Below are 27,995 nucleotides of genomic sequence, written 5' to 3'. Positions count from 1 at the left end.
TATGGTCAGGCAGGCTGTCGAGGGTGGTGTCGCGGTGTGAAGTGGTGGTGAATCGTAAGGCTAGGCCGAAGCGGTTCAAGATGACCAAGATGACAATAATAGGGAGCAGGGGAAAGGAGCGGAAAAATGTGCGGCGTCCGGCAACAGGCCTTGGTGGAATCTGCTAGTGGGTGCACACGCTAAACGAGCCACCCGCTGGTGCCTGCTTATAGCGTCCGCATCCGGTTTCCACAACCCATTCTGTCCAAAAACGAAGACCGATTGACCGGGTGCCCGATTGACCGACCGAACGACCGACCGACCCTCCTTGCGACCGCAGATTCGCATGCGCCTCGTATACTGAACGGCCCTGCCCGGGACGATGCAATCGTCGCCGCAAGACAGCACACAATGTAGGCGTCCCCAGCGACATGCCGCCCGATGTTTCCTGCTGACACTCTGCAGGACGATCTTTGCCCTCACCGTCATCAACAAGGCCGGCGGCCTGGTGTACAACCGAACTTTTCACGAGGGCGGCCTGAACCAGCTGAGCACCAACGACTACCTCATCATCGCTGGCACTTTCCACGGGTGCGTCTCGGCCCCTCGGTCCTGCCGTCGTCTGTCGCCTGTCGCTGACTGTTCTGACGTTTTGACGTTCTGCTAGTGTCCATGCCATCACCACGCGCCTCAACCCTCTGAAGCACCTCCGCGGCGCTGCCGGGGGTCCTGCTGCCGGTGGAGCCCCTCCCGGATCTGTCATGACTCCGACCGGCCTTGCGCCCAGCCGTCCCGACCCTCCTTCCGGCCTCGAGGTGCTCGAGTCTGAGAATTTCCGCATGCAATGCTTCACCACTCTGACCGGGACCAAATTCCTGCTCTTTACCGACACCGCTCAGATTTCTGCTGACGCGACCATCCGCCGGATCTACGACCTGTATGCCGACTACGTCATGAAGAACCCGTTCTACCAGCTTGAGATGCCCATTCGCTGCGAGATCTTTGACCGCAAGCTCAACTCGTACATCCGCGAGACCAACAACCGCTAGGAACGGCTGCCCTTGCAGTGCTGATGGCGTGGAGGCCGTGTCATTGTATCCTTAGAAAGCTAGCCGACCGGCATGGCCTGGCGTAGATAGATGCCGAATGTGCTTCTCACAGAAAGATTGCCTGTTGCTGTCTGTCTACTAATCATACAAGGAACAGAGCGACGCGAAGACAGCGTTCATGACGTGTCCATGTTGTCGTCGTCCTTACCGTCCTTGGCGCCCTCGTCGGCCTTCTTAGCGCTGCCGCTGGCCTGACCTGTTTCGTCCAGCAGAGGCTGTGCCGCCTCATCTTCCTCCTTGACCGAGTCCAGGCTCGCCTTTTTGGCTGCCTCTGCCTCCTCGCGGGCCCGCTTCTGTTGCCGTGCGTTCTCCTCCTCCATGCTCATACGCAGCGCCAGTGCCAGCTCGGGGTCCGACGACGGGTCGAAGCCCAGCTCGTTGAAGTCGCCGGCGTCGCCGCCACCACCACCACTGCCGCCTGCGGCTGCCGCCGACGCGCCCTCGCCCAGCAGGATCGGTGTCGCGATGAGCTGGTCGCTCAGCAGCCGGCCGCTCGGTGCGATCACCACCATGTGGCTGCCCTCGCTGCCCTTGACCTTGTCGTTGAACTTCTGCAGCTTCTCCTGCGTGGCCTCGTCCAGGTCGCCGAACAGCACAAAGTCCACCGACACACTGTTCTTCTTGAGCTTGCCGGCCAGCGAGAGCAGCGTCTTCTCGTCCTCGGCCACGGGCGAGCACACAAAGGCGATGATGCGCGTGCGCTGCGTCTTGTTCTTGCGGTGCTTGAGCGCGAGCTGGGAGTAAAGTAGTCAGCAACGCCAGTCTCCTGTGCGGGTCTCGCAGGAACATACCAGGGCCACCTGCAGACTCGTCACCAGGTGGGCATCTCCACGGATCCGCTTCTTCGTCCGGTGCAGGCCCTCGAAAATCTTGCCCTGCTCGGTCGTCATGGTGACAAGCACCTCGGGGCCTTTGCCGGCCATACTCATCAGGCCGATTTCTGACTCCGGGTTGCCCTGGACAATGTGCTGGAAAACGACGCCAACAGCGTCGGACTGGGCATCGAACCGTGTCGGCTGATAGTCACCATTCCGGCTGCTCTCACTGTTGTCGACAATGATCATTACCGCTTCCATCGGCATCTTGGCAGCTTGGGGTGGCAGGTGGCCACGACAGAGAACGGCAGATAGTGGGGGGGGAGAGAAGATTGATGCGGGAAACCAGGACCCTTAATTTGTTGGATTAGTTCGCCGCGGAAGTGAGTTCGGATCGGAGAGGTGATGCTGTTGCAATGCAGAATTGTCGTCGTAGGCGGACGCCTTGGATGAAGCGAAAGACACAGAAAGCTGTCGTCAGGCGGAGGTCAGCCTAGCAAACTGTAGCAGAGGTTAGCGGTTCAAGATCTAGTCCTATTGCAGAAGGCGGTGAGTTGGATATGTGCACGGACCACATATATACTCCGTAGCATACCCGTACTGGTGTTTTGTTTACTTGCGGGAAAGTGCGACTCACTACGCGCACAACGATCACGATAACATCGCCGCCGGTTACCTCTGTATCTACACATTCTCAAGCAAGAAACGTACCCGCGAATACCCCAGTTCTGTTCATCATGCCGCCCCGAGGCCGAAAGAGAAAGTCGGACCAGTCCATCGCGTCCGAGACGCAACACACACCCGACCTTGTCGGCCAGAAAATCGCTACGAAAACGGACAGTCCGGCAGTGAGCCCGAGCAAACGACGCAGGACTGGAATCACCGTTTCCCAGAAGCAGGCGCTCATTGACAACCTGCAGCTAGAAGGTCGCTCCTCCTGCCGCCCGGTCTCTCCGTCTTCTGCTTGCTGACAGCCGCAGTCACCGAACGTGCCCGAAAACTGCGGGCCCAATATAATCTCCAGGCCCAGGGACTGCGAACTCGCATCGAAATCCGCGTCAATCGCATTCCCATGGCCCTCCGCAAGCTCAAGGTGGGCGACCTCCTTCTGAAGCACTCGGCTGGGCAGTCTAAGCCGCTGGCGCCCAAGCAGCTGGTCGCCTCCATGGCAGACCGCGTGCCGCCATCTGCGCTAGAGAAGGACTACCACGCAGCACGGCCTGCCAACCGGGTGCAGCCGTCGCCCTGGACAGCGTATGCTGCACCAGGCCGGCCTCCGAAGAGGCTCAGGTGTGTTTCATCCCCTTGCGTGCACCTTCCTGCAAACTGACATGGTCCAGCGACAATCTGGTTAGTGGCGACAAGGAGAACCGGAATGCCCATTTTGACGGCGCCAAAAAGTGGCCACGAACCAACCATCACCAGCAGGGCGCTGCAGCAGGAGCACCGCCCCAGGTGCTGTCGCCAGCCTCGTCCAATTCCCGGATCAATCCGCGCGATCGTGAACTCGGAGCAGTTGCCCCGTCGTCGCCCATCAAGTCGTATATTGCCCGGCCTGTCTCTCCAGAGAAGCAGGCCGCAGCCACGACTCTGCTGAGCTCCATGGTAGAGAAGGCACGCTCGAACCGGGTCGCATCCGACTCACGCAAACCTGCCGCAGCATCGTCATCGGTGAACAGCACAACGTCCGCGCGGATTGTTCGCAGAGCTAGTGGCACCAGCGAGTCCAGCGACGCCAGCACATCGACCGTAGTGCGCAAGGCGGGCAAAGGTCGGGCTGTAGGGACCACAGCAGCGGCTACGGTGAGGAAGGTCCCAAGCACAACATCAGTAGCCACGGCAGCACTGTCGACCAAGAAATCAGTCATGGGCTCCATCCGGAAAGGCGTTGCCAGCGCAGCGTCCAAGAGGGGCGCGGCCAGCAAGGCTGCAGCAGCAGCAGCAACAACGACGCGGTCAGGGAGGATCTTGCGAAAGCGAGACTGAAATGCATGGGAAAGAACGGCGCTGTATTGGGAAACTGTAAGGAGTTATGGGGTTTACACTGCATGTTAGCATCCGGGATGCTTTCTATGGCATATATCATTATACGCACACAGATTCGACGTATTTCACCTTTTCGATTTCCTTGTTCCTAATTTCTCCTCTGCAAGCCTGTCGGCCGGTCCGTTGCTGTCAGTTTCCTATGAGGCGCCAGCTGCCGCTGCCGCTGCCTTCTTCTTCGCCTTGTCGTCCACCAGCTCTATGTTGGTTTTCGCAATGTCCTTGTACTTCTCCAGCAAAAAGTCTTTAATCTCGTCGCTGACATCGCCCTGGACCACGATCTCCTCGCCTCCGCTTGGCGTCTTCGTAACAGAGGAGCCGGTGGCGAACTTCTTACCAAACTCTTTGGCCACCTTCTTCAGCTCCAGGCCAAAGGCCTCCAAGCCGGAGACGGATGTGACAAACTTGCGCTTGTTGCGCTCAATACGCTTGACGGTGACGATGCTCTTAGCTAGCAAGGTGGCGTGCTTCTGCTCGGCAGCCTCGGCCTTGGCCGTTTTCTTGAGGGCATCCTTGGCGGCGCGCTTCTGGGCCTCGACTGACAGCGCGGCGGTGGCAGCCACGAGAGCTTCTGCAAGGAGGGTAAAAGCGTGCCGGTCAGCAGGGCGGCACACTGCAAGATGCCAAGGGAAAGCGCGCGCCACAAACCTGGTGACCAGATCCTCTGGTATAAGTCTGGGTGGTTCTTCTCTAGCCACTCCTGGCACTTTTTGGCGGTTCCTCCATACTCGCAGTACTGTGTGTGGTTAGCTGTTAGCACCGCGGAGAGAACGGGCAAGCATGGTCCCATGTGCCAGCTGGGGTGATGGCATGTCTTACCTCGGGTGGCAATGTGCACACTGTAATTGGACAATGGGCGCAGAACAACAGGCACAGGTCATGTCAGCTCCTAAGCTCTCTACGCGAGATGCGGATGAAGGCAGGTGGATGGGACCTCCCGGGGGACAATGGCGTACCGCCGCAGTAGACAATGTGGCGACTCTGGGGCTCCACGGCCTCGGAAGAAGCTTCCACGTCGGCCATGCTGGCCAAGATCGGCTGCTGGGCTGTTATCTGTCGCTGGAAGGGGAGACCGTCAATTCCGTTGTCACATGCGTTGCTGAAGGGGGCGTGGCAGTACGCTGGGCGCGTCGTCGTGCGAGGTCGTCGGGTACGCGTGGATGATGCAGTTCGGCTCTGCCTTGACGCGGTTGTGGTGAGAGCCTTCACTTTGGGATAGCTCCGATGTCGTGGTGGTTTTTTTCCGCGGCTGCTGCCCCTCTTTCCCGTAGTTTGATCGCGCGCCTTCTGTTTAGCTTGGCGGGGTAGCAATCTGCAGCGGACTTTAGGGGCACTCCGCTGTACTTTGAACCCTGCAGGCAATGCCACAGCACCTGAAGTACGCCCATGGCTCCCTAATAGTGTTGGCTGTCGCTTTTGTGGCTCATCTCGTCTTTCTCTTCGATTGCCAAACCGGCGGTACTTCTTCAACGCCTGCCCAATGCACAGATCGTGGTCCTTCTTTCAGACCCCATGCCATTGGATGGAGCGCGCCGGCGTGCCGCCGACCCGACGATACATACAGTTCTATGTAGAGATACTGCCTCAGTTAAGCGCCGGGCCGTGGGCACAGACCTCATCATTGGCCAGCGATCTGCAGCCAGACCCCACGTTCGCAGGTGGTGCCGTCATTGCGTTTCCTGGTTGGCGCGCGCCATCCAACCGGCAGCCCATCTGCTCCGGCTAGGTAAAATGAGCTGCAGTGCTGGTGCAGCTGATTGGGCGTCACGGTCGCAAAACGTATGGAGAATGGCCGTTGCTAGCGAATCGACAGGCCAGACGACCCTCCAAGAGAGCAAGCAGCCCAGACGGGAAGACAAGGACAAGAATAGCAGTCCGGCTCGGGAGGGTGGAGGCACAACGACGACAGAGCTGCATGTTCGCGGGTCGAGATGGCATGGTGGTGGTGGCAATGCGAGCGGCTAGCACGCGCGCCGAGAGGTTGCATCTGCTGCCTTCTTCGTTATATCTCGCTCTCCCCGGCTGGCCTTCCTGTGCTCCTTTTCCGCCCTGCTCTGCTTCTCACCACCTCCTTTCTTGTGTCGCTAAGCCTTTGGTTCGTTGACCGAACCGGCCCATCGTCTCATTCTTGCGCTTCTCTTCATTGTCGCTGGATTCGACAAATATCATTCTTTCCGGCGCAGGACGTCTTTCTCCACAACGAGGCTCACCATCAGCCAACATGGCACTCAACGGCTACTCCGGTACTCTGACCAACTTGCGGGATCAAAGGACACAGTATCAATACCTTAATACTATAATGGAAGAGGCAGACGCTACCGATGTCTCGCCAACACAACCAATGCAGGCCGCTCTAGCACAAGCAAAGCGCCAGCCTCAACAGCAGCAGCAGCAGCCGCTGAGGCTCCGCGAGGACCGGCTGCACGAAGACCGCCGACAGGCCGACTGCTCGCAGAAGATTGGCCTGTGGCTGTCTCCCCTGAGCGATCACTTTCCGACGCCGCGAGGTTTTCACTTCCTGTCGGCGCCCATCCTGCCGTCATCGCCCTCTGCTGCGTCCATGGACGGAGACGCCGACACGGAGGATCTCAGCTCTTCGCCCAACAGCAACTCGCCGTCCAGCCCGTGGAACGGCAGCAGCAGCGGCAGTGGTTTCGCGTCCACAAACGGCACCGAGTTCGACGACCTTTACGATGCGTCCGATGACGACAGCCGTGCCAAGAAGCAAAGGCAGCGGGCCTTGCGCATCAGCCGCACCAGCAGCGGCTCTCGGCACAGCTCCTTGGAAGACTCTCGCCGCATGCTACCGCAGTTAAGCATCCCCATCCGGACGACGATCACGGCCCCGACAGAGCCGGACCCCAAGCTTTGCACCTCCCCGATGGCTCCCACGCCGTCCGCCAAGGTGCCCATGTCGCCGGCCATCATGTCGTTCATGCAGAAGCACCACGCGTTGGCTGTTCCGGCAGCCTCGGCCCCGCCGTCTCTGGACGGCAGCCAGACGTCAGAACAGTTGTCCCAGATGTCGGCCCAGGCGTCGGCCCCTCCCACGCCCATCATCGGCTGCGCCGAGGAGGATGTGGATGGCAGCAGCTGGTCTGGTGTACAGCTGCAGCCCGGCGCCTTGGCCACGCTGCAGTCCCTGTCCCGGCCCGATGCTGGTTCCGTCGATGGCGACATGGGGCCGGAGCGCGTCATCGAGATCCCCAGCGAAGAAGTGCCGCCGCCGGTAGAAATGTCCGAGACACGCGCACAACGTCCTCTGCGGCTGATCACCTCCGGCTTCGCCCGGCAAACCTTTCCCTTCTCGCCGGCACAGCAGCGGTCTCTGGCAGGCCTGACTCGGCTCGACATTCCATCGCCCGGTGGCTTCTTTTCCGGCCTCTCGCCACGGACGCGGCACACATGGCACCTGCCGGGCATGACTCCCGTCGACTCAGCCCATCCGCCCACCTCGGGCACGGCCGAGCAGTTCTATCGGATGCCCTGGAGCGACGCGGCGGCAGAAGCTCCGCCCGTTTCACAAGCGTCTGTCGAAGAGCGACCCCGGCACCTGTCGACATCCCCGGTCGAGCAAGTCATCGAGGTCGCCGTCCCGGTCGAGACAGAGGATCCAATGACGGCGTTTCGCATCCAGCAGACGCCTGTCACGGCACATCGCCTGCCGCTTGCAGAAACAGTCGACGTGGTCGTCGATGTGGCAGAAGACCGACTCACTGCCGGCTCTCCGGTCGAGGAGGTCGTGGCCACGGAGATCGTCGAGGACTATCTAGCCATTGACAGCCTGAAGCTGCAGCAGACTGCCCTGTCCCAGCTCGATCGCACGGAGATGTGGCTGGTGGCTCAGCGAGCCTATCTCAACGGCGTAACGGACCTGACGGAATCGCACGACGATCTTCGGTCGCCGGAAGGCGAGCGCTCGGAGACAGAGCGGCCAGAGATCAGCTCGCCGGTAGCGCCCGCCGTGCCACCCAAGGACACCATCAACACCACCGCCAGCACCGCCGAGCCAGAGGCGGCAGTGTCTATGGCCGTCATCGTAGCCACGGCACGCAAAAAGACTGTGCGCTTCACAGAAGGCGTCAAGTCGCCGGCTCTGCCGCGCACGCTGCCATCGGTCTTGGTGCACCAGGAGTCGGCGTACTATCGCGCCTTCACCAATTGCATCGTGCGGAGCCACTCGTCGGACATATTTATCCACCGGCTGCCACGCTTTGAGTCGCTGCAGGCACAGCGGCTGCTGCTGGGGAACGCACATCGCAACCAGCTGCTGGGCAAGTACCAGCTGACAGTGGTGCCGCAGTCGGCCAAGAAGCGGATGAGCGCCAACGTGGTGCGTGGTGATGACGAGCTGATCGATGACCCGGCCAAGCTGCGGGCTGACAAGGAGGCGGACGCGCTCAGCCAGATGGCCCTGGCCTTGTGGCACGTGGGCGCGACGAAGCTGCTCAACGGCGGCCGACTGGTCATGGCACCGGTACACAAGCGCTTCGCCCGCATTAGCCAGCCGACATGGGGCACCGGCGGACGCGAGCGGACGCGCATCCTAGACCTGGGCGGCCAGGCGACGGGAGATTGGTCGTGGCATGTGGCGCTGCAGTACCCCAACGCCAAGGTGTACAGCGTGACGACCAAGGCGATCCGGCAGCTGTCCAACGCGAACGTGCGCGGACCAAGCAATCACCGCCAGGTGGCAGTGGAGAGGCTGGCGCGGCTGCCGTTTGCCGACGGCCAGTTCGACCTGGTGCATGCGACCGAGCTGCATTCAATCCTCAAGCTGGTGGGTGGGAACGGGGAGGACGAGTGGGAGACGTGTCTGCACGAATGCTATCGCGTGCTCAAGCCAGGCGGCTATCTCGAGTTCAGCCTGCTGGACGCCGACATTGTCAATGCCGGCCCGCTGGGCAACGCCAAGAGCGTCGAGTTTGGCTTCGTGCTGCAGACCCTGGGATACGACCCAGCCCCGACGAAGCTGTTTCTGGGTCGTCTGGACCGTGCCGGCTTTGCTAACACCCGTCGCGCCTGGTTGTGTCTGCCCGTGGGCCCACGGCCATCTGCGCTATCACGGCCTGCTGTCATCAAGCGCGACTCGACCGGCTCAGCCGTTCCAACCGTCGAGCTGGAGGCCATCGTGACCGGCTCAACCGACGGCGTCGCGGCCATCACTGGCCTGGTCGGTAGCTGGTCTTGGGAGCGGTGGTTGCTGCGTACTGAGATGGAGAAGACGGCTGGCGAGCTGCGCCTGGCCGACACCGTCACCGCTGGGGCTGCCCTTCACGAGGCTGGCAAGAGCCTCGATGGTGTCCACGCCATCGTCGAGGAGGGCCGCGCGAGAGGGGCTGCGTGGCGCATGCTGCGTGGCTACGCCCGTAAGCCGCGCTCCATCACTATGGGCACTATCAACATGATGCTGGACATGGGCGGCGAGTGGTGATGCTAGTGCTTGCTGGTGTCTGAGCCTTTTGTTTTTTGCTTTCTTTTTTTTACCTGGCTGAAGTCTGGTCTATCGTTTACTTTCACGATCATATGCTCCTTCCTTTTGTCATCTTTCTTGTGCTTTTCTCTTTCCCTTTTTGTTCCCCCAACCCGATTTTTCTTTGTCGGAAAGTGGGCAGTGACGACCGAGGACTACGTCGCTTGCGTAATATATACCCAAGGTGCGAGATGGTAGCCTGGTGCTATACAAAATGAACAGGCTTGTTTAGTCACTCTGCTTGCAGTTTTGGACTGCCTCTATAAACCTGAGCAAGACTACGTAAGTATTATACCAGAAATGCCAGTAGTAGCAAACATATGTTAGCAAATAGTGGAGAGCGCTATATAGCCCTGAAACGTCCCCTGAAAACAAAGGATGTAAACCCCCGTGAGGAAGACATCGTACATCCAGGTATAATAAAATGCACACGATTCCCCGTTACTATGGCTCCTCTCCTTTTGAATTTTCACACCCCATATCCTGGCCCTTCCGCAAGGCCTAAGTCCAAAAAGTATGTCCAAACGCTATCCAAACGTTGTCCAAAGCGCCTCGTCCACGCCGTATCGCCAAACAAAGAAAGGCTTAAACACTTGCGCCAATCTGATCCCTTGCCTATGGATTCGCATCCCATCCAAGGTCCATCGTCTCCATCGGTCCCATCTGCATGATCGTATGCAATACGCCTTCTGATACAGGCGTCATGGCTGTCTGTGCCGGTAAGCTCCACCCGGCCGACAATGTGTACTCGCCAGATGATGGTCCGGACATCATCCCGTCTAGGCCCGCGGACGACAGTGATGGCTGCGACCCGTACTCTGACGGGATTCCGCTTGCCGCCGCATAGAAACTGGAAGTGATCCTGCCTGCCCTGACCGATTTTCCTCCTATACCGTGCGCCGGCGACACCGGGCTGGCGTCGTATGGGCCTGCAGCCGAGTGCATGTGGCTAGGCCCTGGCTGAGGCAGTGGTGCCAGCGTCTGTCTCTGCTCCGAACCCACGCTGGAATTGGGCGTCGGCCGATTTGACAGCATGTCGCTGGGCGATGTGGATGACAGCTCGTGACTATCCGTGCCGGTGTCGCCTTGGGCATAGCCCTGCATGGAAATTGCCTGACCGGCCTGGTCCGGATACGTGCCGGGAGCCATCTGGAACATGGGAGAGTGCCCGTTGCTGCTGCGATCGCATGTTGGCAGCCGCGGCTCTGGCTTGAGCCAGCCGTGTGGTCCCGCTCCGTTGCCACCTCCATTCGCGCTTGTGCTTGTGGAGCTCGATCCCGAGTTCCGGTCTCTGGTGCCCGTATCCTCGCTCATGTCGCCGGTGCCGCTGTTCGATGTGTTTGCGTTCACCTCCGTTATAGACTTGGAAATCTCTTTCTGGTACGAAAGAATGCCGTCGCCTGGCCCCTCGTCACATGATGCTCCCTGACGTCCCAATACATTGCAACCAGACGCAGGCTGCTTACGCTATTAGCACCAGGTCAGCGGGAAGACACCAGGGGAAGGAAGGGAGGCAAGAAACGGGACGCACGCTATCGTTGCTCGACGGGAAGGCCGTCCTCAGCTCAGGGATGCGGTCGGCCAGGGCTTCTAGGTCAACGTCCAATTGCACCAAAAACGACTCGGTCAGTGGGTTCTTCCGCTTCAAAGCACCCATGGCCGTGAGCAAGAAGCGCAGAGAGTCAACCGTCGTGCTCTGGTCGGGACGCGTCTTCAGAAACTGCACAAACACCCGGGCTGCCACATAGAGACAGAATGATACAAACGGATTCATCTGGCTTTGTTAGCAGACGGTCAAATGCGGAGCAATAGCACGCAGTAGGGCCATACTGAAGAGAGATCCATGTGCGATACCATACGCATGATACTAGCAATCTCATTGGCAGCGTTGATGCAGCGAATCTTGCTTTCCGGGCTCACAGAGGAGGCCAGGCCGTTCTTCTCTGCCTTGAAAATGGCTGCCTGGTGCAGACAGATGGTGGAGGTGTGGATGGACATGTTGGTGAATACAATGTTGGGGTTCTGAAGACCGGTTGGCAGTTTGAGATGCGCAGGAAGGCCCAACAAGGTGTTGAGCAAGATGTTGTCGAGGTTGCGATGGCGCTTCCAGAACTCGCCGTTCAAGTCGTCATCCCGCTCGTCGGCATCCGGACGATGAAAATGGGTGAGATTGCGGCCAAACAGACAGGCCATCAGGACAATGCCAGCAAAGGATGTAAGCTGGCCGATGCCCGAGGGGCACATGGCATCCTGCAACGAGACGCCGGGCTCGGGCCGGCTCATGTCGAATGCCTCCTCCGAAGTAGGCAGCAAGGTGGTGATATCGCGCTCGTCGACAATCATGGGCCAGCCGGTGCCGATACTTGCGTAGCGGTCCTCGCAGTAGGCCATCCAGAAAGTCCGGCGGCGCTCCTCTTTTTCGGTCCAGTCGCGCGGGGGCGGCAGGCACTGCTTGACATCGAGGCCGGAGCCGTCCAGACGATGCAACCCAATCCTGGTTTGCAGCCTTGTCAGCAGAGGCAAAACAGCACCGAGAATAGGAAGATGACGCACATCTGGGCAAGGCGAACAGCCTGGCCAGTGCTTTGCCATGCGCGAGGGAAATACATCATCTTGAACTCGTACGAGGCCAGGACAATGTGCGTTTGGCAGTGGGCGACGGAGATCATATGTTCTCCGTAGCCCTTGACGTAGTCGGCCTCCAGGTACTTGCGGGCCCGCTGGTAGAAGAGGTCTTTGAGATCGTTGTACTTGTCTGTGACAGAGCAGGCAAGCATCCACATGGCGTACCGAAGACACACCGGCGGTCGCTGGTTCGGAGCACTGGCAAGAAAGGTCAGCTCCAGGAGCAGCTTTTGTGAGCTGTATCGCACGCAAGGCGTCGTCTTACAGATTCATGGCGGCGAGGTAACGGTACTTATGGATCATGGGCAACGATGGGTGGATCTTGTCGAAATACACTTGATGTCTGCGGGGAAAGACGTCATTAGCAGCTTCTAGATCGAGCGGAGAGCGCCGAGGGACAAAAACTTACAGCTCGTCAATAGTCTCCTGTGGTGGTAGAGGCTCGTCCAGGCCAAGATTGATGATCTCCCAGGTGAAATTGCCATCGACGGGATGTATGTCGTTCATAGGGATGCGACTGCCAAAGTTGAACTCGTCCAAGGAGCCCTGACGCGGTGGTGGTGACTCGCCGTTGAACTGCCACCGCTCCATGTCGCGCCCACCGGACAGGCCCATAGACGGGTCGGCAACGTGGAAGTCGCCGGCGGATGGGGTTCGCTCGGCGGGTAAAGCAGCATTCACAGAGCCGCCAGGACCGCCGTCAACAGCATATCCTTTGAGGGCGTCTGCAGCCGTAGCGCTGCCGGAGACAGCCATGTTGTCCTGCGACTTGAGCATCACCTCGACCTGTTCTGTAATGCGCATTGTCAGCAGCAGTCGTGCTGGGGTCGATGCTTGAGAAAACACATACTGAGCCGCTCCTCGAGAGCCTTGACATAGCCTCTCTTTGGTCCGCTCTTCTTGCGCACCTCGTCATATGAACAGGGGTGGCCGAGGCGGGAACACGTGCTGCAGCTGGGCCTCCGGCCATCGCATTTGAGCTTGCGTCGCCGACAGATGAGGCAGGCGAGACGCTTCTGGCGGGGGATGCCAGCATTGGGGTTGTCGTCCATATGGGCGGCCGTCATCGAGTCGCCAAACACATCGGCAGGGTTGGTGCCATCAGGCGACACGGGCGGAGACATAAGGACGATCGGGGGTACAGAAATGCCGTACACAGTGTTTGTGATCGGATCACAGTCCTAACTGGGTAATCCCGTTCCTGCTGCACTCTTCAGCGAGTTCTCCAACTGCCCCAAAATGAGACGATAAGACCGTTGACCAGAGCCGTGCGCAAGTCACTCGATCTGGCAGTCGTGCTGAAAAATGCCTGGACGGGTGCCAATCACCTCAGCATGGCAGGCCGCTGAGCTTGTCGGCAACGGTCGGCGTCGGCTTTGTGGCTACAAGGCCGTGAGCCCGCAACCGTTGGTAGAAGGCGGAGGAGTACGGCAGATCGTGACAAATTCGAGGGGTGGATTGGCAATGCTGAACACGGTAGACGAACTCGCAGCTGGCAGCGAATGAGCGCCTGGCGATACAGCTCTAACTAACGCCTTTGGTGAGGACAAAGGGGGGATGTCGAGGAGGCAATACTGCAATCGGTAAAGCCGTTATGGTAGAAGCCAAAGGGTCGAGCGACAACAGCGGAAGCGATTTGGCATCAGGCCAAGGGGGGGTTGCAAGCCTTAGGCAGAATACGGTGTTCTGGGCACGGTGTCGTGCGCGAGAAGAGGGAAAGAGAAGGTCCTGGGCGGCTTGCTGATTCCAAAGACAGCGATCTGCGCACTGTATGTGGGTCGTCAGATTGGTATTAATCAGCCTCATACGCTAGAGTCGCCAAGATGAAATTAGACCACATCCGCTGGCAGCAGGTTTGACGTTACGTTTCCTGCACATGCAGCCGAATACGATGTACGAGTACACGCAACGCAGGCGGGCGGCTCAGCGATCGAAGAGGATGTGTCGCAGCACGTATGAGTAGTACTGGGATTTGAAGTTCCATAGGCTGTATTGTGGTGTTGTGGTATTGGGATTATGGGGATGGGATTGTGGAAATCAGGCACGTGGGCGAATATGGCGGCACAGTGAGGCGGTGCATGCAGGGACTACTCGTGGACAAGAACAGTCCTGCTGCCGTTCTGACGGTCTGGCAGATCACCGTTGGCGAGGCCCCGCTGTTCCAAGTGCACAGCCTCGCTGATCCCTGTCGGTAAGACTGGGCCTATCTTGCGGCGCGTATGTCCGTTGCTGCCGTCTCTGCTGCCGCTCCCGGCCGCTCATGCCCTTCTCTCCGTGTCGACGCCGACGATGCGCAGACTTCCGAGCTCGCTGTACGCCAGGAAATACCGTGTCGGTGCCCATGACACTACGGGCACCGGCTGTGCTGTCTTGAAGGTGTAGATGTGATCGCCGCTTTCAGGCCGGGTGACCTCCAGGCCTGTGCCCTCACTGCTTCCGCCCACCACATAGTTTCCGTCCCAGCTGAAGCCTGCAGATTGTCAGCACCGCAGTCTCACACACCCGTTGGCATGACTTACTCAGGCTGCAAACCGGGCCGAGCATCTTGGTGATCGTCCGCTGGCACGTCCACTTTGCCGTATCCCACAGCGCAATGATAGCGTCCGAGCCGCCGGTAGCCAGGTGGCGCCCCGTCGGACTCATAGCCACGGTCAGACACTCGGCCGTGTGGCCTCGGAGCGCAAACTCGACAGCAGATGTGTCGTCGTCGTCGTCGTCGGTGGCAGAAGTGGCCGCGGTGAAATTGCCGCGGAAACACGGCTCCAGGTCGGGGAACGACAGTATCCTCGTGCGGCCGTCGCTAGAGGCGGCAAACAGCTTCTTCCCACCCCAGCAGAATGCAAGGTCGTTTGTCCTCGCCGGTTGCCGCTTCGTGATCAGTGGTGTCGGCTGTGTCGGCGACAAAACGTGCAGGTCGTTTTCCTGCCGGTGTCAGCCTGCACCCGTCTCTCTCAAGACACGTCTTTGCCGGTGCACTCACCCTGTTTCCGACGACAAGGCTGTCCCCGTCCGGCGCCCAGGCCAGCGTGAACGTGTCGCCCAGGTTGCGAACCTCGTTGACACACGCCTTTGTGCGCACATCCCAGAACTTGACCACGCCGTCGGCACTGACGCTACACAGCTCAGCATCGCGAACAGGATTGAAGGCCACCTTCTCCACCGGTGCCGTGTGACCCTTTAGCTGTGTTGAATGCTGCACATTCGGTTTCTCGGGGTTCCCTGCTGGAGTCAGCCGGACATCCAGCTCCACGGAAGTGCAGTTTGCAACTCACACACGCGGATGCTCTTGTCACTCGAGCCCGTAGCAACCAGTGTGCTCAGCGGGTTCCAGGAGATGGATCGCACTCTGCGGCGCGTCAGTCATCACCGCGACTTTTCGCGATCGCGCCAGCCTGTCTGGAGGGCGTACCCGATGATCTCGCCCTTCTCTGTTGCAGCCGGGTCGTGGTAGGACAGCGCTCTGGCAGCGGCAGGATCGTAGTATGCCTGTGTCTTCAGGCCCGAAAAGTAGCTCACAAATCGCTCCCGTGGCAATTTCTCGCGCTGGCGCAAGAAGGTTGGAGCCATGACGGCGACGGTGGAGTAAAGGCGGAGGCAATGTCGCCAGTGTTTGCTTTTCGTTTGCCAGGCAAGAAGCAGCAGCCGGGGTGTGCTTCAATCTGCTGTTGCTTTGTCTGTGCTCCTGTGATGAGATGGTGCTCGATTGGCGGAGCTCTATGTACGTCGTAGAGTAGAGCGCGCTACGTCGTACAGCATGCGGACGCTAGTGGCCCCCTAGCTCTTTCCGTCCAGCTCTGTGTCGCAGCACGTGAAGCTCTTCTGCTCATTCTCCTCCCAATCCATTTCCGACGGCAGCAAAGCGTCAAAGTCCCATCCATCCTCCGAACGGCGCGTCGAAGCTCCTATCGGGCTCCTGGCTCATCAATGTGCCAAGCATGTACTGGCCGGTTGCCACCCCGCGCATCTACGCAACCAGCAGCAGTCGCCAGGTAACGATTACCGTCCATGCCGTCAGCCACGACGGCCTCGACCTGCCATCTCCCTCAGCCTCCAGCCAACGGCTGTCGCCCGGTCATGGCTCTTTCAGTCCGGCGCTCGGCTCGACCGGGCCGTCTGGTCACGACGCTCTCGGCCTGCCTGTGGAGCCCATGACCCCGGCCACACCGATGACCCCGGCGATCCAGTCTGTCGAGCATGCTTTCCACCATGACGGCCACGACGGCCTGTCACCACGACCGGCACCGCCTCTTTCTGTGCTGGGAAAGGAGCCTATCTTGGCCCTGCAGCTGTCTCGGTCAGGCCATCTCTTTGCCACAATCACAGCCACCTCGATGACGATATGGCAGACCAAGGTGTGCATGTTATAAATGGAGCCACTGACTGTCGAGCGGCCACGAGGCCAATGCTGACCTTGTCCTCTTTTTTTTCCTGTAGCCGACCGTTGTTCTGGCCGTTGTCGTGCGATCCAACGTCTCGCTCGCGTCCTACGGCGACAATGTCGACCTGCTGCTCCGGCCCGACTCGGCTATTATTGTGGTGTACACAAGCCGAGGCTTCCTGATCACCTACTCGCTGGCCACAGATGCGGTTTCCCAGGTGTACAAGCCGCAGTTCAGCAGCCACACGAATGTGCAGCGTCGTCGACAGAGCCACGTCGGCGACCCGGGCCACGCGCGCCCCGACCAGATTCTGTGGGGTCCCGGGGAGGGCGGCGGCGTGCACGATATCAGCGTGCGCTTCCGCATGGTCATCAAGGTGGATGCCGGGATCGAGAGCGCACTGGCACTGGACGACGAGCTGGTCGTGGCCACAACCAAACCGGCGGCCGTGCAGTGCATCCGTTGGACGCCGGACAACACAGGCAGCCAGACGAGCACGGAGCTCCTCAGCCGCATGGGCTGGTTGGACAAGAAGGTCACTGTCTGTGAGATGACCCACGACAAGCCCATGAGCCTATCAACCTGGGTCACAAGCGACGGCAAGGCTTATGCCGTGCAGCGGAATACCGGCAGCCCGTCCGGTTCGCGTCCGGAGTCCAGCCCTGCTTCTTCCTCTGCCTCGATCTCATCTACCTCCTCCCAGAAGAAGCTTTTCCGAGGCTACTGCTTTCACACACCACAAACGGCCCAAGAGAATGCCCGGCGTGCGGCTATTAATGCGCGCTTCTCGCTCGTGGCCGTTGGCTGCGTCGACGGCCACGTCCGCGTATACTCGGCACGTGACTACGTGGGCAACATCCCGCCATCACATACGCACCAGCCACCCGTATCGGCGTCGACCACTGGCCGCCTCACGAAGCTGACCTACTCGCCCGACGGCCACTGCCTCTTTGCCGGCTACGAGAACGGCTGGGCCACCTGGAGCGTCTACGGCAAGCTGCTGGGCCACAGCTTCCAGGCCGAGCGCGACTTGGCCAGGGCCAACGGTGAGGAGTGGCTGGTGGGCGTGCAGGACGCCGCCTGGGTGGGCGGCTCAGGCGAGATGCTGTTGCTGGGACGGCAGCACGAGGCCGTGTGGCTGCTGGAGATGGCGCGCAGCGCAGCCGCTGGCTGCTATGGTCCTGCGAACGTGTTTCGCACTGTATTGCTGACTAACCAGAATATCATGGTCTACCGCGGCTACGACCAGCCCGACATGACGGCAATCTCGGCGGCGCCGTCCCTGTGGCACACCGCGCGCATCCCGTCGACATACCTGCTGCAGCAGTGGCCGATCCGGCAGGCCGTCGTGTCGGCCGACGGCCGCTACGTGGCGGTGGCAGGACGCCGCGGGCTGGCGCACTACAGCGTGGCCAGCGGCCGGTGGCGGGCGTTCGCGAGTGACGCCGGTGAGAACGAGTTTCAGGTGCGCGGCGGCATGTGCTGGTACCAGAACGTGCTGGTGGTCGCAGTGGAGGCGAGCCGGGGGGTGTACGAGCTGCGGCTGTATGCGCGCGAGTCTGCCCTAGACAGCGGCGCTTTTCACGTGGAGCCGATGCCGGCAGCCGTCGTGCTGGTGACTCCGTCGGGCGAGGACTCTCTGCTAGTGTACACGCACGACAACCTGCTGCACCACTTTATCTTTGCCAGCGGTGGCGGTGGCGGCAGCACCAGCGGCATCCGGCTGGTGCAGGTCGGCCAGATCGGCTTCCACGGCATCGTGCGCAGTCCTGCACGAGTGCGCGGCCTGAGCTGGGTGCTGCCGGACAGTCAACTGCTGGACGGTGACCCGTCACAGGACGTGGCCGTGGCATCCGTGTTGGTGCTGGTGGACGGCAAGCTGGTGCTGTTTCGACCGTCCATCAACGACGAGGGCCAGCTCAAGTACGACATGCGCATCCTGGCCCAGAGCGTCGAGTACTATGTGTGCATGAAGGATCAGCCGTCCATGGAGGACGGTGCTGGTGCTGGTGCCGGCGATGAGGACGCTGCTTTTATGCGCAAATCGCTGTGGCTCTGTGACGGTGGCGAGCTCAAGGTCTGGCCGGACACGCAGGTCGTTCTAGATGCAGTGGTGTCCGGAGGCGAAATTCCGCCGCCTGTCACCATCGCCGTCGACTTCTATCCGCTGTCGGTACTGCTGTCTAAAGGCCTTGTGCTGGGCGTCGAGCCCGATCTGGTGCAGCGTCGAGACGTCGGCTTTTCATATTTCCGATTCGCCATCAGAGTACGTCTTTCTCCATCTTCTTTCGTCCCTTTTTTCTTCCTTCCAGGAAGATCCAGGAAGAACCTTTTCTCACCTCCGTGCAGACCAACCTTTTCCTGCCCGATGTTCTCCGCTCCTACCTAGCCGGCAACCGTGGCTCGGCAGCCCTGCAGCTCGCCCGACGGTACCAGCATCTAGTGTACTTTGCACATGCGCTTGAGATTCTGCTGCACCAGGTGCTGGACGAAGAAGTTGACGCCGCCCCGCCGCCCGCACCAGACGCCGCCGTACTGCCGCGGGTGCTGTCGCTGCTGTCGAGCTTCCGCGCCTACCTAGACATTGTGGTGCAGTGCACCCGCAAGACCGAAGTGCGATCGTGGCGCACGTTGTTTGCATACCTGCCGCCACCACAGGAGCTATTCGAGGAATCGCTGCTGCGCGGCAGCCTGAAGACTGCCGGTGGCTACCTGCTCGTTCTTCACACCTTTGACGAGCTGGCCACGGCCAGCGAACAGGGCATCCGCCTCCTGCGTCGTGCCATGCGCGAGGGCGACTGGGAGCTGTGCCGCGAGCTGGCACGTTTCCTAGCCGCCATGGACGACAGCGGCCAGACGCTGCGGGAGGCCTTGGCACAGGCGCGTCAGGCGGACGGCGAAGAGAGAGGCTCGGGTTCTGCTGCTGGCGGTGATTACAATGATGGCGGGCCGACAATGCAGCTGGCAATCCCGCACCGTAACGGGGGCCACGCGAGTCCATCCGAGTCAGATGTGCAGTCGGCTAGCGACGATGGCAATAGCAGTGGCAGCAGCATCATTAGCATCAGCCCGGGGGCAGCCGACAGTCGTTAGGAAGCGAGTGTCCGGCCGACAGCCTTGGATGTTTGTATGGCGGTCTTGGGCTTCTGTGCCACGCTCTTCTTGATTTTGGGGATCGGGTGCCCGTTAGCTTTAGGAAGGGCAGCCTAGTAAAGGAACGTCACATCACCCACATGCAACGCAGGCATCGGGCAGCACCTCCCTTTTTTAGACAGTATTGGAATAGATAAAGGACAGGCCCGTTGCAATAAACGATTCGTTGAAGGAGACCATCCAGCTCGATATACACGGCAGGGAAGGAGCGGCCGGTATCCGTGAAATGGCGACTGCCCCAGAGGAGTCGGGCTCTGGTCAGAGACGAAGAGGCACAGCACATCTTCCGAGCCCAGCATCGTCACATCGCCTCAGGCAGCGCCGGTCGAGTGCAAGCGCCTCTGGTCATACCACCGCCGTGACTCGCTCCACTTGCCGCGGATGGTGATGATCTCACCTTCTTGCTTGGCCTTGGCCCGGCCTTCTCCCAGATCCTCCAGATTTTTGTTCTCGAGGTGGCCGCGAGCAGCCTCGCCGGTGCTGTGATTCGGGACAACGTTGCGCCGCTGGACATCCGGTAGATAAGCCCAGCTGTACAAAGCGCCAAAAGACATGAAAGAGCTGAAGAGCAAGAAAAGCAGGCCCTGCTTCGTGGCCGAGTCGTATTCGACATCGACGCCGTAGACGATCAGCACGGCCAAGATGGAACCGATCTTGCCGGCTGCTGGATGAGGACGGCATATATGGTGTTGCAGGGTTCGGTGACATCGGTCTGCCACACGGGCAGGACGCCTTCGGCCGCCCATGTCGGCAGCGTGGAGCTGCCGTCGGGTAGAGATGAGTTCTAGCAGAAGAGCGAGCTATCGAGGGCCGGTGGGCTGCGGGTGGCCCACAAGTCGGCAAGCACGCCGCTATTGTCGAGCGAAGAGCCATAGAAGCTGACATCGAGAAGAAACCATGTGGTCGCGGTGCCGAGCAGGGCGGGCACGGCACCAGAGCCGATGACGATACGCCAGATGCCATCGATGGCTTGACGGCACCTGTCCTCGTTCTTGGTGTTGATGCCGCACTGCATGGCCTGAAGGTGGTACAAGTCCTCGCGACCTAGGACCACCCACAGGCCGACCGGCTGGGCCAATGCCTGGCCGACCGGCTGCATCAGGAAGACCGACGACAGCATGGTAGCACGGGAAGAGGTGCTGGCCCACTCGGCGGTTATGACCGCACTCAGCGGATACTCCGCACCGATGCCTGGATTTTGTCAGCGGGCGTGTGTGTTTGGGGGTGTTGTGCCTCGTAAGAAGCTGGGCAGGAAGCTGCTACCTATTCCCATAACAAAGCGCCACTGAGACGGATCAGTCGAGGCCGAGGGGACAACGGGAGAATACGAGAGCACTCACCCAGATGAACAAGCCCAGAAAGGACAAGTCCTTGTACCCATAGTTGCTGGTAGCGACGCCGATGGTGGAGACGATCACGAGGACCAGCTCGATGCCGTAGAGGCGGGTCCGGCCGTAGTAGTCGGCGAGGAAGCCAAAGCAGAGCTGGCCGACAACGGAGCCGAGAAGGGTGAAGACGTTGATGAGGGTGCCGACATGGCGGTACTTTGCCTCGGGGAAGTAGACAAAGGAGATGGATGCGAGAATGACGTTGGTGGCAAAGAGGTTGTACGAGTCGGTGAGGAAGCCAGACGCAGCGACACCCCAGATGCGCAGGTTCCAGGAAGTCAATGGGAGTCAGACACAGGGAATGAGCGGGTATCCTGACTTACATGGCGATCCTGCAAGGAGAGCGCAGAGTTGTCGGGGCCCAGAAAGCCGCGCTTACTCCTGCATTCCGGCTCCGGATACACGGCTGCAGCCATATCAAGTTGGCGTATGGGAGTAGCAGTGGGAGAAGCACCTGGCGAGAGAAGCGGAAGATAGCCTCGCAGGTGATGCAAGTAAAAGGGACAAAAGGCACGAACAGGAGCGCAGCCGGGATGCGCAAGTTCCATTTGGGTGGTGACACTGCAGAGTACGTCGTGTGTAGCTCTGCGCGGCAAACCTTCTCCACTTGGTCACTGCCATGTGCGCAACTGATTCGATGTGATGGCCAGCGGGGATATCCATGCGCTACGAGTAGGTGGCGTCTCGTACTTGTCGTACGCATATCTCTCTTGACTGTTTGCTGTTGATCCTGTCTGGTCGCCTGCGTCGGCAACACCCTGCGCAGTTCTTCCTGATCCTACCTCGGCGGTGCGTTGTGAAAGAGAGCCATATCTTAGGATACTATGTATCTCACTCTCGAGTCATTCAGCAAGTCAGCCCACAATAGGTGCTTGCGCCGTGAGACGCACCTTCCCCAGCCCACCGTCTACATAGTAAGATACACTAGCTAGGATTCTACAAATCCCGTCGACGCCTGTCTGCAAGTCACGCTCAGCCTGGCCTGGCCGAGACAGCTCAACTCCCCGGCTCTTCACCAACCGATCTCACGGCTTCATCCTAGAACAAGGGTCTCTGTGCCTGAAGGCCGGGCTCCCGTTCTCAATCAGCGTACCTACTGGCACCAGCTCTGTTTCCCGCTTCCTCCTCAATATCTCTTTCCCCCGTTCTTGGAGCAATTTGTCGCCTCTCCATGAGCGTCTTTCTGCAGAACAGCCTCGTCAAATATATACATATTCTCACCCTCTAGTGCCGCTTCACTCGAGGGCCCGCTGTCAGTCCTCGGTATCCCTTTGGCGCTTGTCTCTCACCCCGTCCTCCTCGTCCTACTATTCTCCTTCTTCTCGTCGCCCTTTGCGCCACGTTATGGCCACAACTGGGTCATCTTCCTCCAATGTTTCCGCATCTTCGTCCGGCTGCCCTCGGCCTTATACTCATGTCTACACTAGCCCGAATGGTTTCTCCTCTCGAACCTCCAGCTCCTCTACCCCCTCCACCGTGACTTCCAACTCTTCAGCCCCGCCGCCAACGCCCTTGCGGCCCCTCGATCTGGGGCCGCCGGGCTACCAGGCTACAATGTAACCCGATCTACTTATCTGCCGTTGTCTCCAACCTCCGGCATGCCCTTCATAGCTAACCAAACTGACAACACTCTCTTTGAGCGCACCGCCAACGAGACAACTGTCTATCTCGGCCCATAGGAGCTTATCAACACCGAGCCGCGTCGGGTAAGATGGCAATGCAGCTACCAAGGCGAGGTGCTAGAGCATTTCTGTGCGTCTCCCTTCAAGAGTTTCATCCCCGAGTTGCCCTTGTCCACTGACTCCCCCCTCGTGATCGAACTGGCAGTGCCCTCCAACCAGCCAGTTGACATCTTTCCGCACACGTTGCATGGCCGCCATCGACCATATGGTGATCCCTGTGGCATGGAGCTCTTCCTCGCCTTTCTCGAACCGCACCGCCTACGATACGTGACCAGTGACAACAGCCTCGTACATGATGACTACGTGGAGGTGCGGTATGAATTCACCACCACGGAGGGTTCGCATCGCTTCCAGGGCGACCTCCGCGCTCAGGATCTCGTAGACCATTTCGACATCGATGTTATCTGGTCAGACCGCGATAATCGCACCGACTCCTTTGGCAGCGTCCGCGGTATCGGCGCCATCCAGCGCATGAAGCTGTGGCGAGATCGCTATAGCGCTTGTCACAACTTCACAATGTACGCCAACCGCACAGACCGCCGATACCACGATTACTTTGTGTCTGCCTTTGACTCCGAGATCAAAATCCGCGATGATTCCCACCGCCGCCTGCGCCTTAACGTGCGTGGCCGCCGAGGCAGTGCTCGTGATAGCGGCAGCAGTAACAACAAGGGTGACGGTCATTCCAGCCGTCGCTTCTCCATGTCCTCCTTGCGGCATCGCCCACGAGCGTCCACGTCCGGTCGCCACCACTCGTTACACGCCTCCAGCTCACGGAGCTCACGGAGCTCGCAATCGCATTCAGAACAAACCTCTGCCGTTTCACCATCCTCATCTGCCTCTTTCTTCTCACCCGGTGACACTCTCGCCATTCGGTATCTCGGCATTCAGTTCAGCCGGAACGAGGGTAAGCTCAATTTCTTTCGGCCGGCGTCGTGGTCCGTCTTTCTAACGTCCACTCGAGATTACTTTAGATTCATGGAGCAGTGGACACATGCCCAAAGCGCAGACGTAGAGTTTTGCGGAGTGTCTTTCCCAGTCAATTGCTTTGAGCTGCCCTCGCCAGAACTTCATCCCGGCCATAGAGTCGAACTGAACGACCCACTGTCCTTTATGAGCCTTCCAGTGGTGGAAGAACCGCAATATGGCACAGATGACGATGGAGATGACGTTGAGGTCCCATGACAACGCATTCTACCAACCCTTCTATATGGGTTCGTTTCCAATCGCGCATACAGCCGTAAAGGTGACGCACACATGGCAATATCAGTCGGAAATAAGAGCATCATTGATAGGTCGCATCTTATCTTAGCACGCATCAGGTCGTACATACTTACGTACTCCGTACAAGTGTAAGAGACTTACTCAGCCCTTGCATGTGCCCGCATGAGTGTACGTCAGCCCACATCGATCAAAGTGCATGATATTAGCCAGACACGATCCTTCTTATCAATTCGGCCTAGACCAATTGTGCCAGTGATGCAGCATCGCCACAATTGGCGTAAAAGTGTGATAGATTTCGACCCAGAACAACTACCAGAGATTGAAGAGGTGGGATGACCCATGTGATAGTCAACTGAGAGAAGACCGAGGCAGTGTGTAAAGAGAACAAGCGGCACAGCTCTCCCATTCGGTCTCCGCTCTCGGTGCAAAGCATTCCTGCATCTACACAGAAGCGACTCTCGCCACAATGAAAGTGGTGCTTTCCGTCAACGCGGGCTCGTCGTCCGTCAAGATCTCTGTGTATGTGGTTGAGGCCCCTGGAGGCACGCCGCATGAGCTGGCCGAGGCCCAGATCAGCGGACTGACTGCACCGCCGCCGCGGATTGACTACCGACGTGGCGACAAGGTCGTGCACAAGAATGCGCTTGCCGCCGACGTGGACAGCAGCACGAAGATCAGCAGCCAGGCAGACGCCTTCAAGCTGCTGCTGAACCTCTTCGTCAACGACAATGCACTCGCCGAGATTGGTCACCGTGGCAGCATCGCCCTCGTCACCCACCGCATTGTCCACGGCGGCGACTTCTCGGAGCCGCAGATCGTCGGCAAGGGGACGTATGCCGCGCTGGAGAAGCTCAATGACCTCGCACCTCTGCACAATGCCAAGTCGCTTGAGATCATAAACGCCTGTCTTGACGAGCTGCCGCATGCCATCAACATGGCCTGCTTCGACTCGCAGTTCCACTCCACCATTCCCCTTCACATTCGCACATACCCCATCGACCAGACCATTGCCAAGAAGAACATGCTTCGCAAGTATGGCTTCCACGGGCTCAGCTATTCGTTCATCACGCGTGCTGTCGCCACCTTCCTCGGCAAGCCGGCCGGCGAGACCAATCTGATTGCCCTGCACCTGGGCAGTGGAGCTTCCGCATGTGCCGTCCAAGGAGGCCGCAGCTGGGACACGAGCATGGGCCTCACGCCGTTGGCCGGCCTTCCGGGCGCCACGCGCAGTGGCAGTGTCGATCCAAGGTGTGTCGTGTTTTGCTCAACCGCCCTCCGGATACAGGCTGACTGGCCAGCCTCGTGTTTCACTATGCCTCAGATGTAGGAAGACTCGCACCAGCGTCAACGAGCCATCTGCATATCACACAGGCAGAGGAGATCCTCAACAAGGAGTCCGGATGGAAGGCTCTCACGGGCACCACCAATTTTGCCGAGATTGCCGCATCTGATGAGCCCTCTCACAGCCTGGCTTTCAATCTCTTCGTTGACCGCGTTTGTGGGTTTGTCGGTTCCTACTATGTCACGCTCGGTGGCAAGGTTGATGCCTTGGTGTTTGCGGGTGGCATCGGTGAACGCAGCGACCGCCTGCGCGCTGCTGTGGTGAGCCAGTGCAGCTGCCTCGGCTTTTCCGTGGACCCAACAGCGAATGTACAACGCGTGACAGGATCTGTCACCGATATCACCAGTAAGGATGCGGCGCACCGAGTGCTCGTGTGTCAGACAGACGAGCAGCTGGAGATGGCGCGCAGTGGTGCAGAGAGTAAGGCTCTTTGGCAGTAAATGCTCGTACTCGTATGGTTCGTAGGATCGGGCCGACCAAGACTTGCAAAAGATATAAGCACTGGTATCTTATGACGCCATTTGAAGGCACGTGAATAAACTTACGATGCAGAATGTATGGGCACGGCTGCAATATTACCAATCTGCACGCGAGCCGGCGAAACCCTTACAAAGGCCCAATTATTGGTGTATTAAGCCAGGCGTATGGCAACACGATGTTTTCCTTTCCTGCCCTTGATCTGTCCTAGACGCCCGTGCCCGGTATCAACGCCGTTCCTCAGAGTGCATACTCGCATGCCTCACGCCTCCCCGATTATTATCCTTCGATGCTCACTGTTTTGTCGCCCCCGTGTCTAGTCGCTTAGCTGGCGGCAAAGCAGGCTTTTTGAAGCCTCCGTTGTCGCCTCCTGAGGGACCACCAATCTGCGTAAAGGTGCCGCCCTTGAAGTAGCGGTCTTCTTCGGCCTTCCTCTTGCGGGTCATGTCCGCCCTCACGCTCGGATCTACCAGTTCGAGCCCTTGCACGGGAGTAAAGGACAACGACGACATAGTTCCACCCTGTCCCACTGTCGTGCCCACCCCAGAAGCTCGCAGGCCTCTTCCCCGCAGGTCTAGGCCACCTGCAGCTTGCCCCACACCTCTAATGGACGATACCGACCCAGAACCGCCCGTCACGGACGATGCGAGACCGCCCCAACCCTTGTTTTTCGCGCTGAGCTTGGCACGCGTGCGCTGATCGACCTGCAGCGACCGCACCCGCCCATCGCTGGCAGCTCCAATCATGCCCAATCCGGTCGTTCCGTCGCCAAGGCCGTACCCCACCTCTTTCTCTTCTCTGCCGAAAGCTACCCGGTTTTGCGCCTTGCGAAGATCCGTCATCGCCGTTGCAGCCTTGGCTTGCCGCGCTCGCCTGCCGCCACGCTTGCGGGAAGGCTTGTCATCCGGTACCGGGAGTGCCTTCGCACCCTTGCTCAGCGGCTTCTCTTGCAGCTTCTCCAGCCGCTCCAGGCACTGTTCTTTGAGATCTTCGCCCGCGGTACCGTCCGGCGACGAGTGGATCCGGTCAACCCGCGCCGCCAGGACCACCTTGGCAGACACAATCCGCATGGCCTGTTTCTTAAGGTCTGTCGGGACCGAGCGGATGATCGGAGACGAAAAGAGATAACCCTGTTGTCGGTACGTAACGTTGGTGGCCAGGGCGCTGACATTGGCGCCTTTCTTTGAACCCCACGCCGCAATGTTGCATGCCGGCGTCTTGCACAGTCCCGTCAGTCCGCCTGCCGTGTTGAGCAGCTGTGCAGCTGTGAGGGAACCGATCAGCGCTGTCAGGTTCGGCGCGAAAATCGTCATGCGGGATTGCACATATTCCGTCAGTGTTCGCTTGGCTACGTCGAGCTTGACAATCATCTCGCATGCCGCCACCACACCGTCCAACGTGGTGCCTGATATATCCTGCCCCTTGGAGGTGATTGCGCTGGTGGTGACAATCATCAGGGTAGGCTTATCCAATACCGACTCCAGAGACACCCCTAGGGGATTGTCTATTGCTTGTGGTATTCTCCGCATCGCATCTGGGTCCATTGGTCCATTGCCGAGAATGGCAGCTGTTTTGGCATACTCCAGCGGGTTAGTCACCAGCGTCTCCAGTTCGGGAAAGCGTGCCGAATAGTGATCTCGGATCCACTTGTGCACGATGACCACTTCGGTATCAATCGAGGTAGAAAGGCTGTTCGCTTGCGTAAGAAGATGGTATTCCGGGTGCTCCTCAACGTTCCCGACGTGTTCGTTTCTGTCTTCGCTCGATTGCGCTTGGTAGAAGGCAATTTTCTGTAGGCAATCGTCCAACAAGTCAGGATTGCTATTTCAGGAAAAGAAGTCCGAAAAGAGATGTAAACGCTTCGTCCCCAAGTCTGTTTCATAGGCCCAAGGAGTATATGAGGGGGTGCACTAACCTCTAGCACGGCATCTAGAGTTTTGATGAGGTTGACTGCCGAACGGACATCAGTTGCTTTGGCTAATATTCCAGCCCTCGTTGTCTTCTCTTCATCAACATGATAGGCGTCGTCTACACCTCCCATTTCGTCGTCTTCATCCGAGCTCAATAGATCGGTACCGTCCATCCGCAGATCGCCTTCGTTAAGGCCCATAAGGGCTGCCGTATTGTCATCATCCTCCTCCTCCGCGATGCCACCCGTTTCGGATCCAGAATCTTCAAAGTCCTGTAGCAGCTCATCTGCTAGTGTCGACATGTTGGGCAAGTGCAAAAAGAAGCTTAGGAAGCACACAGGGCGGTGGAGGAGTCCTGGTCTGGAAGACGGATGGTGAATTTACCCCTGGTGGGTT

The 27,995-nt window shown here is 59.2% G+C and overlaps 12 protein-coding genes across 12 annotated transcripts; 5 read left to right on the top strand and 7 right to left on the bottom strand.

The window, feature by feature from the left end:
* Position 1: 1 nt before the first annotated feature.
* On the top strand, positions 2-1,028 carry CMQ_1206 (sybindin-like family protein; the record flags this gene model as incomplete). The annotated part of the gene is made up of 5 exons (XM_014318285.1): positions 2-34; positions 103-166; positions 320-392; positions 445-570; positions 647-1,028. The coding sequence occupies 5 exons, from the start codon at positions 2-4 to the stop codon at positions 1,026-1,028; spliced, it is 678 nt and encodes a 225-aa protein (XP_014173760.1).
* Positions 1,029-1,204: 176 nt separating this feature from the next.
* CMQ_1256 (26S proteasome regulatory subunit s5a) lies at positions 1,205-2,170 on the bottom strand (the record flags this gene model as incomplete). The annotated part of the gene is made up of 2 exons (XM_014318335.1): positions 1,205-1,822; positions 1,880-2,170. 2 exons carry the CDS (start codon positions 2,168-2,170, stop codon positions 1,205-1,207), a joined length of 909 nt encoding a protein of 302 aa, XP_014173810.1.
* Positions 2,171-2,640: 470 nt separating this feature from the next.
* CMQ_1659 (uncharacterized protein) lies at positions 2,641-3,889 on the top strand (the record flags this gene model as incomplete). Its single annotated transcript, XM_014318738.1, has 3 exons — positions 2,641-2,830; positions 2,884-3,193; positions 3,244-3,889. The coding sequence occupies 3 exons, from the start codon at positions 2,641-2,643 to the stop codon at positions 3,887-3,889; spliced, it is 1,146 nt and encodes a 381-aa protein (XP_014174213.1).
* A 197-nt stretch (positions 3,890-4,086) lies between these two features.
* On the bottom strand, positions 4,087-5,617 carry CMQ_1490 (RNA-binding protein; the record flags this gene model as incomplete). Its single annotated transcript, XM_014318569.1, has 6 exons — positions 4,087-4,517; positions 4,595-4,682; positions 4,766-4,785; positions 4,903-5,005; positions 5,067-5,165; positions 5,561-5,617. The coding sequence occupies 6 exons, from the start codon at positions 5,615-5,617 to the stop codon at positions 4,087-4,089; spliced, it is 798 nt and encodes a 265-aa protein (XP_014174044.1).
* Positions 5,618-6,167: 550 nt separating this feature from the next.
* Positions 6,168-9,380, top strand: CMQ_1028 (verprolin-like protein; the record flags this gene model as incomplete). The annotated part of the gene is made up of 1 exon (XM_014318107.1): positions 6,168-9,380. The coding sequence occupies one exon, from the start codon at positions 6,168-6,170 to the stop codon at positions 9,378-9,380; it is 3,213 nt and encodes a 1,070-aa protein (XP_014173582.1).
* Positions 9,381-10,034: 654 nt separating this feature from the next.
* On the bottom strand, positions 10,035-13,168 carry CMQ_1676 (c6 zinc finger domain containing protein; the record flags this gene model as incomplete). Its single annotated transcript, XM_014318755.1, has 7 exons — positions 10,035-10,886; positions 10,951-11,156; positions 11,279-11,913; positions 11,973-12,242; positions 12,310-12,387; positions 12,454-12,835; positions 12,895-13,168. The coding sequence occupies 7 exons, from the start codon at positions 13,166-13,168 to the stop codon at positions 10,035-10,037; spliced, it is 2,697 nt and encodes an 898-aa protein (XP_014174230.1).
* A 1,134-nt stretch (positions 13,169-14,302) lies between these two features.
* CMQ_888 (WD repeat-containing protein) lies at positions 14,303-15,611 on the bottom strand (the record flags this gene model as incomplete). Its single annotated transcript, XM_014317967.1, has 5 exons — positions 14,303-14,514; positions 14,564-14,966; positions 15,025-15,263; positions 15,317-15,390; positions 15,454-15,611. 5 exons carry the CDS (start codon positions 15,609-15,611, stop codon positions 14,303-14,305), a joined length of 1,086 nt encoding a protein of 361 aa, XP_014173442.1.
* A 368-nt stretch (positions 15,612-15,979) lies between these two features.
* CMQ_1450 (duf1339 domain containing protein) lies at positions 15,980-19,516 on the top strand (the record flags this gene model as incomplete). Its single annotated transcript, XM_014318529.1, has 3 exons — positions 15,980-16,396; positions 16,479-18,689; positions 18,773-19,516. The coding sequence occupies 3 exons, from the start codon at positions 15,980-15,982 to the stop codon at positions 19,514-19,516; spliced, it is 3,372 nt and encodes a 1,123-aa protein (XP_014174004.1).
* A 371-nt stretch (positions 19,517-19,887) lies between these two features.
* CMQ_620 (uncharacterized protein) lies at positions 19,888-20,322 on the bottom strand (the record flags this gene model as incomplete). The annotated part of the gene is made up of 1 exon (XM_014317699.1): positions 19,888-20,322. The coding sequence occupies one exon, from the start codon at positions 20,320-20,322 to the stop codon at positions 19,888-19,890; it is 435 nt and encodes a 144-aa protein (XP_014173174.1).
* A 38-nt stretch (positions 20,323-20,360) lies between these two features.
* On the bottom strand, positions 20,361-21,380 carry CMQ_1041 (phosphate transporter; the record flags this gene model as incomplete). The annotated part of the gene is made up of 4 exons (XM_014318120.1): positions 20,361-20,767; positions 20,840-20,861; positions 20,917-21,126; positions 21,288-21,380. 4 exons carry the CDS (start codon positions 21,378-21,380, stop codon positions 20,361-20,363), a joined length of 732 nt encoding a protein of 243 aa, XP_014173595.1.
* A 1,488-nt stretch (positions 21,381-22,868) lies between these two features.
* Positions 22,869-25,652, top strand: CMQ_781 (acetate kinase; the record flags this gene model as incomplete). The annotated part of the gene is made up of 3 exons (XM_014317860.1): positions 22,869-23,553; positions 24,320-25,118; positions 25,169-25,652. The coding sequence occupies 3 exons, from the start codon at positions 22,869-22,871 to the stop codon at positions 25,650-25,652; spliced, it is 1,968 nt and encodes a 655-aa protein (XP_014173335.1).
* Positions 25,653-25,982: 330 nt separating this feature from the next.
* CMQ_1501 (pre-mRNA splicing factor) lies at positions 25,983-27,901 on the bottom strand (the record flags this gene model as incomplete). Its single annotated transcript, XM_014318580.1, has 2 exons — positions 25,983-27,479; positions 27,605-27,901. 2 exons carry the CDS (start codon positions 27,899-27,901, stop codon positions 25,983-25,985), a joined length of 1,794 nt encoding a protein of 597 aa, XP_014174055.1.
* Positions 27,902-27,995: the final 94 nt, after the last annotated feature.

This window comes from Grosmannia clavigera (assembly GCF_000143105.1).
Source record: "Grosmannia clavigera kw1407 unplaced genomic scaffold GCSC_140, whole genome shotgun sequence".
Lineage (NCBI taxonomy): Eukaryota > Fungi > Ascomycota > Sordariomycetes > Ophiostomatales > Ophiostomataceae > Leptographium > Leptographium clavigerum.
Note: the sequence above shows the minus strand (reverse complement) of the source record. Positions and strands in the feature narration are given on the sequence as shown.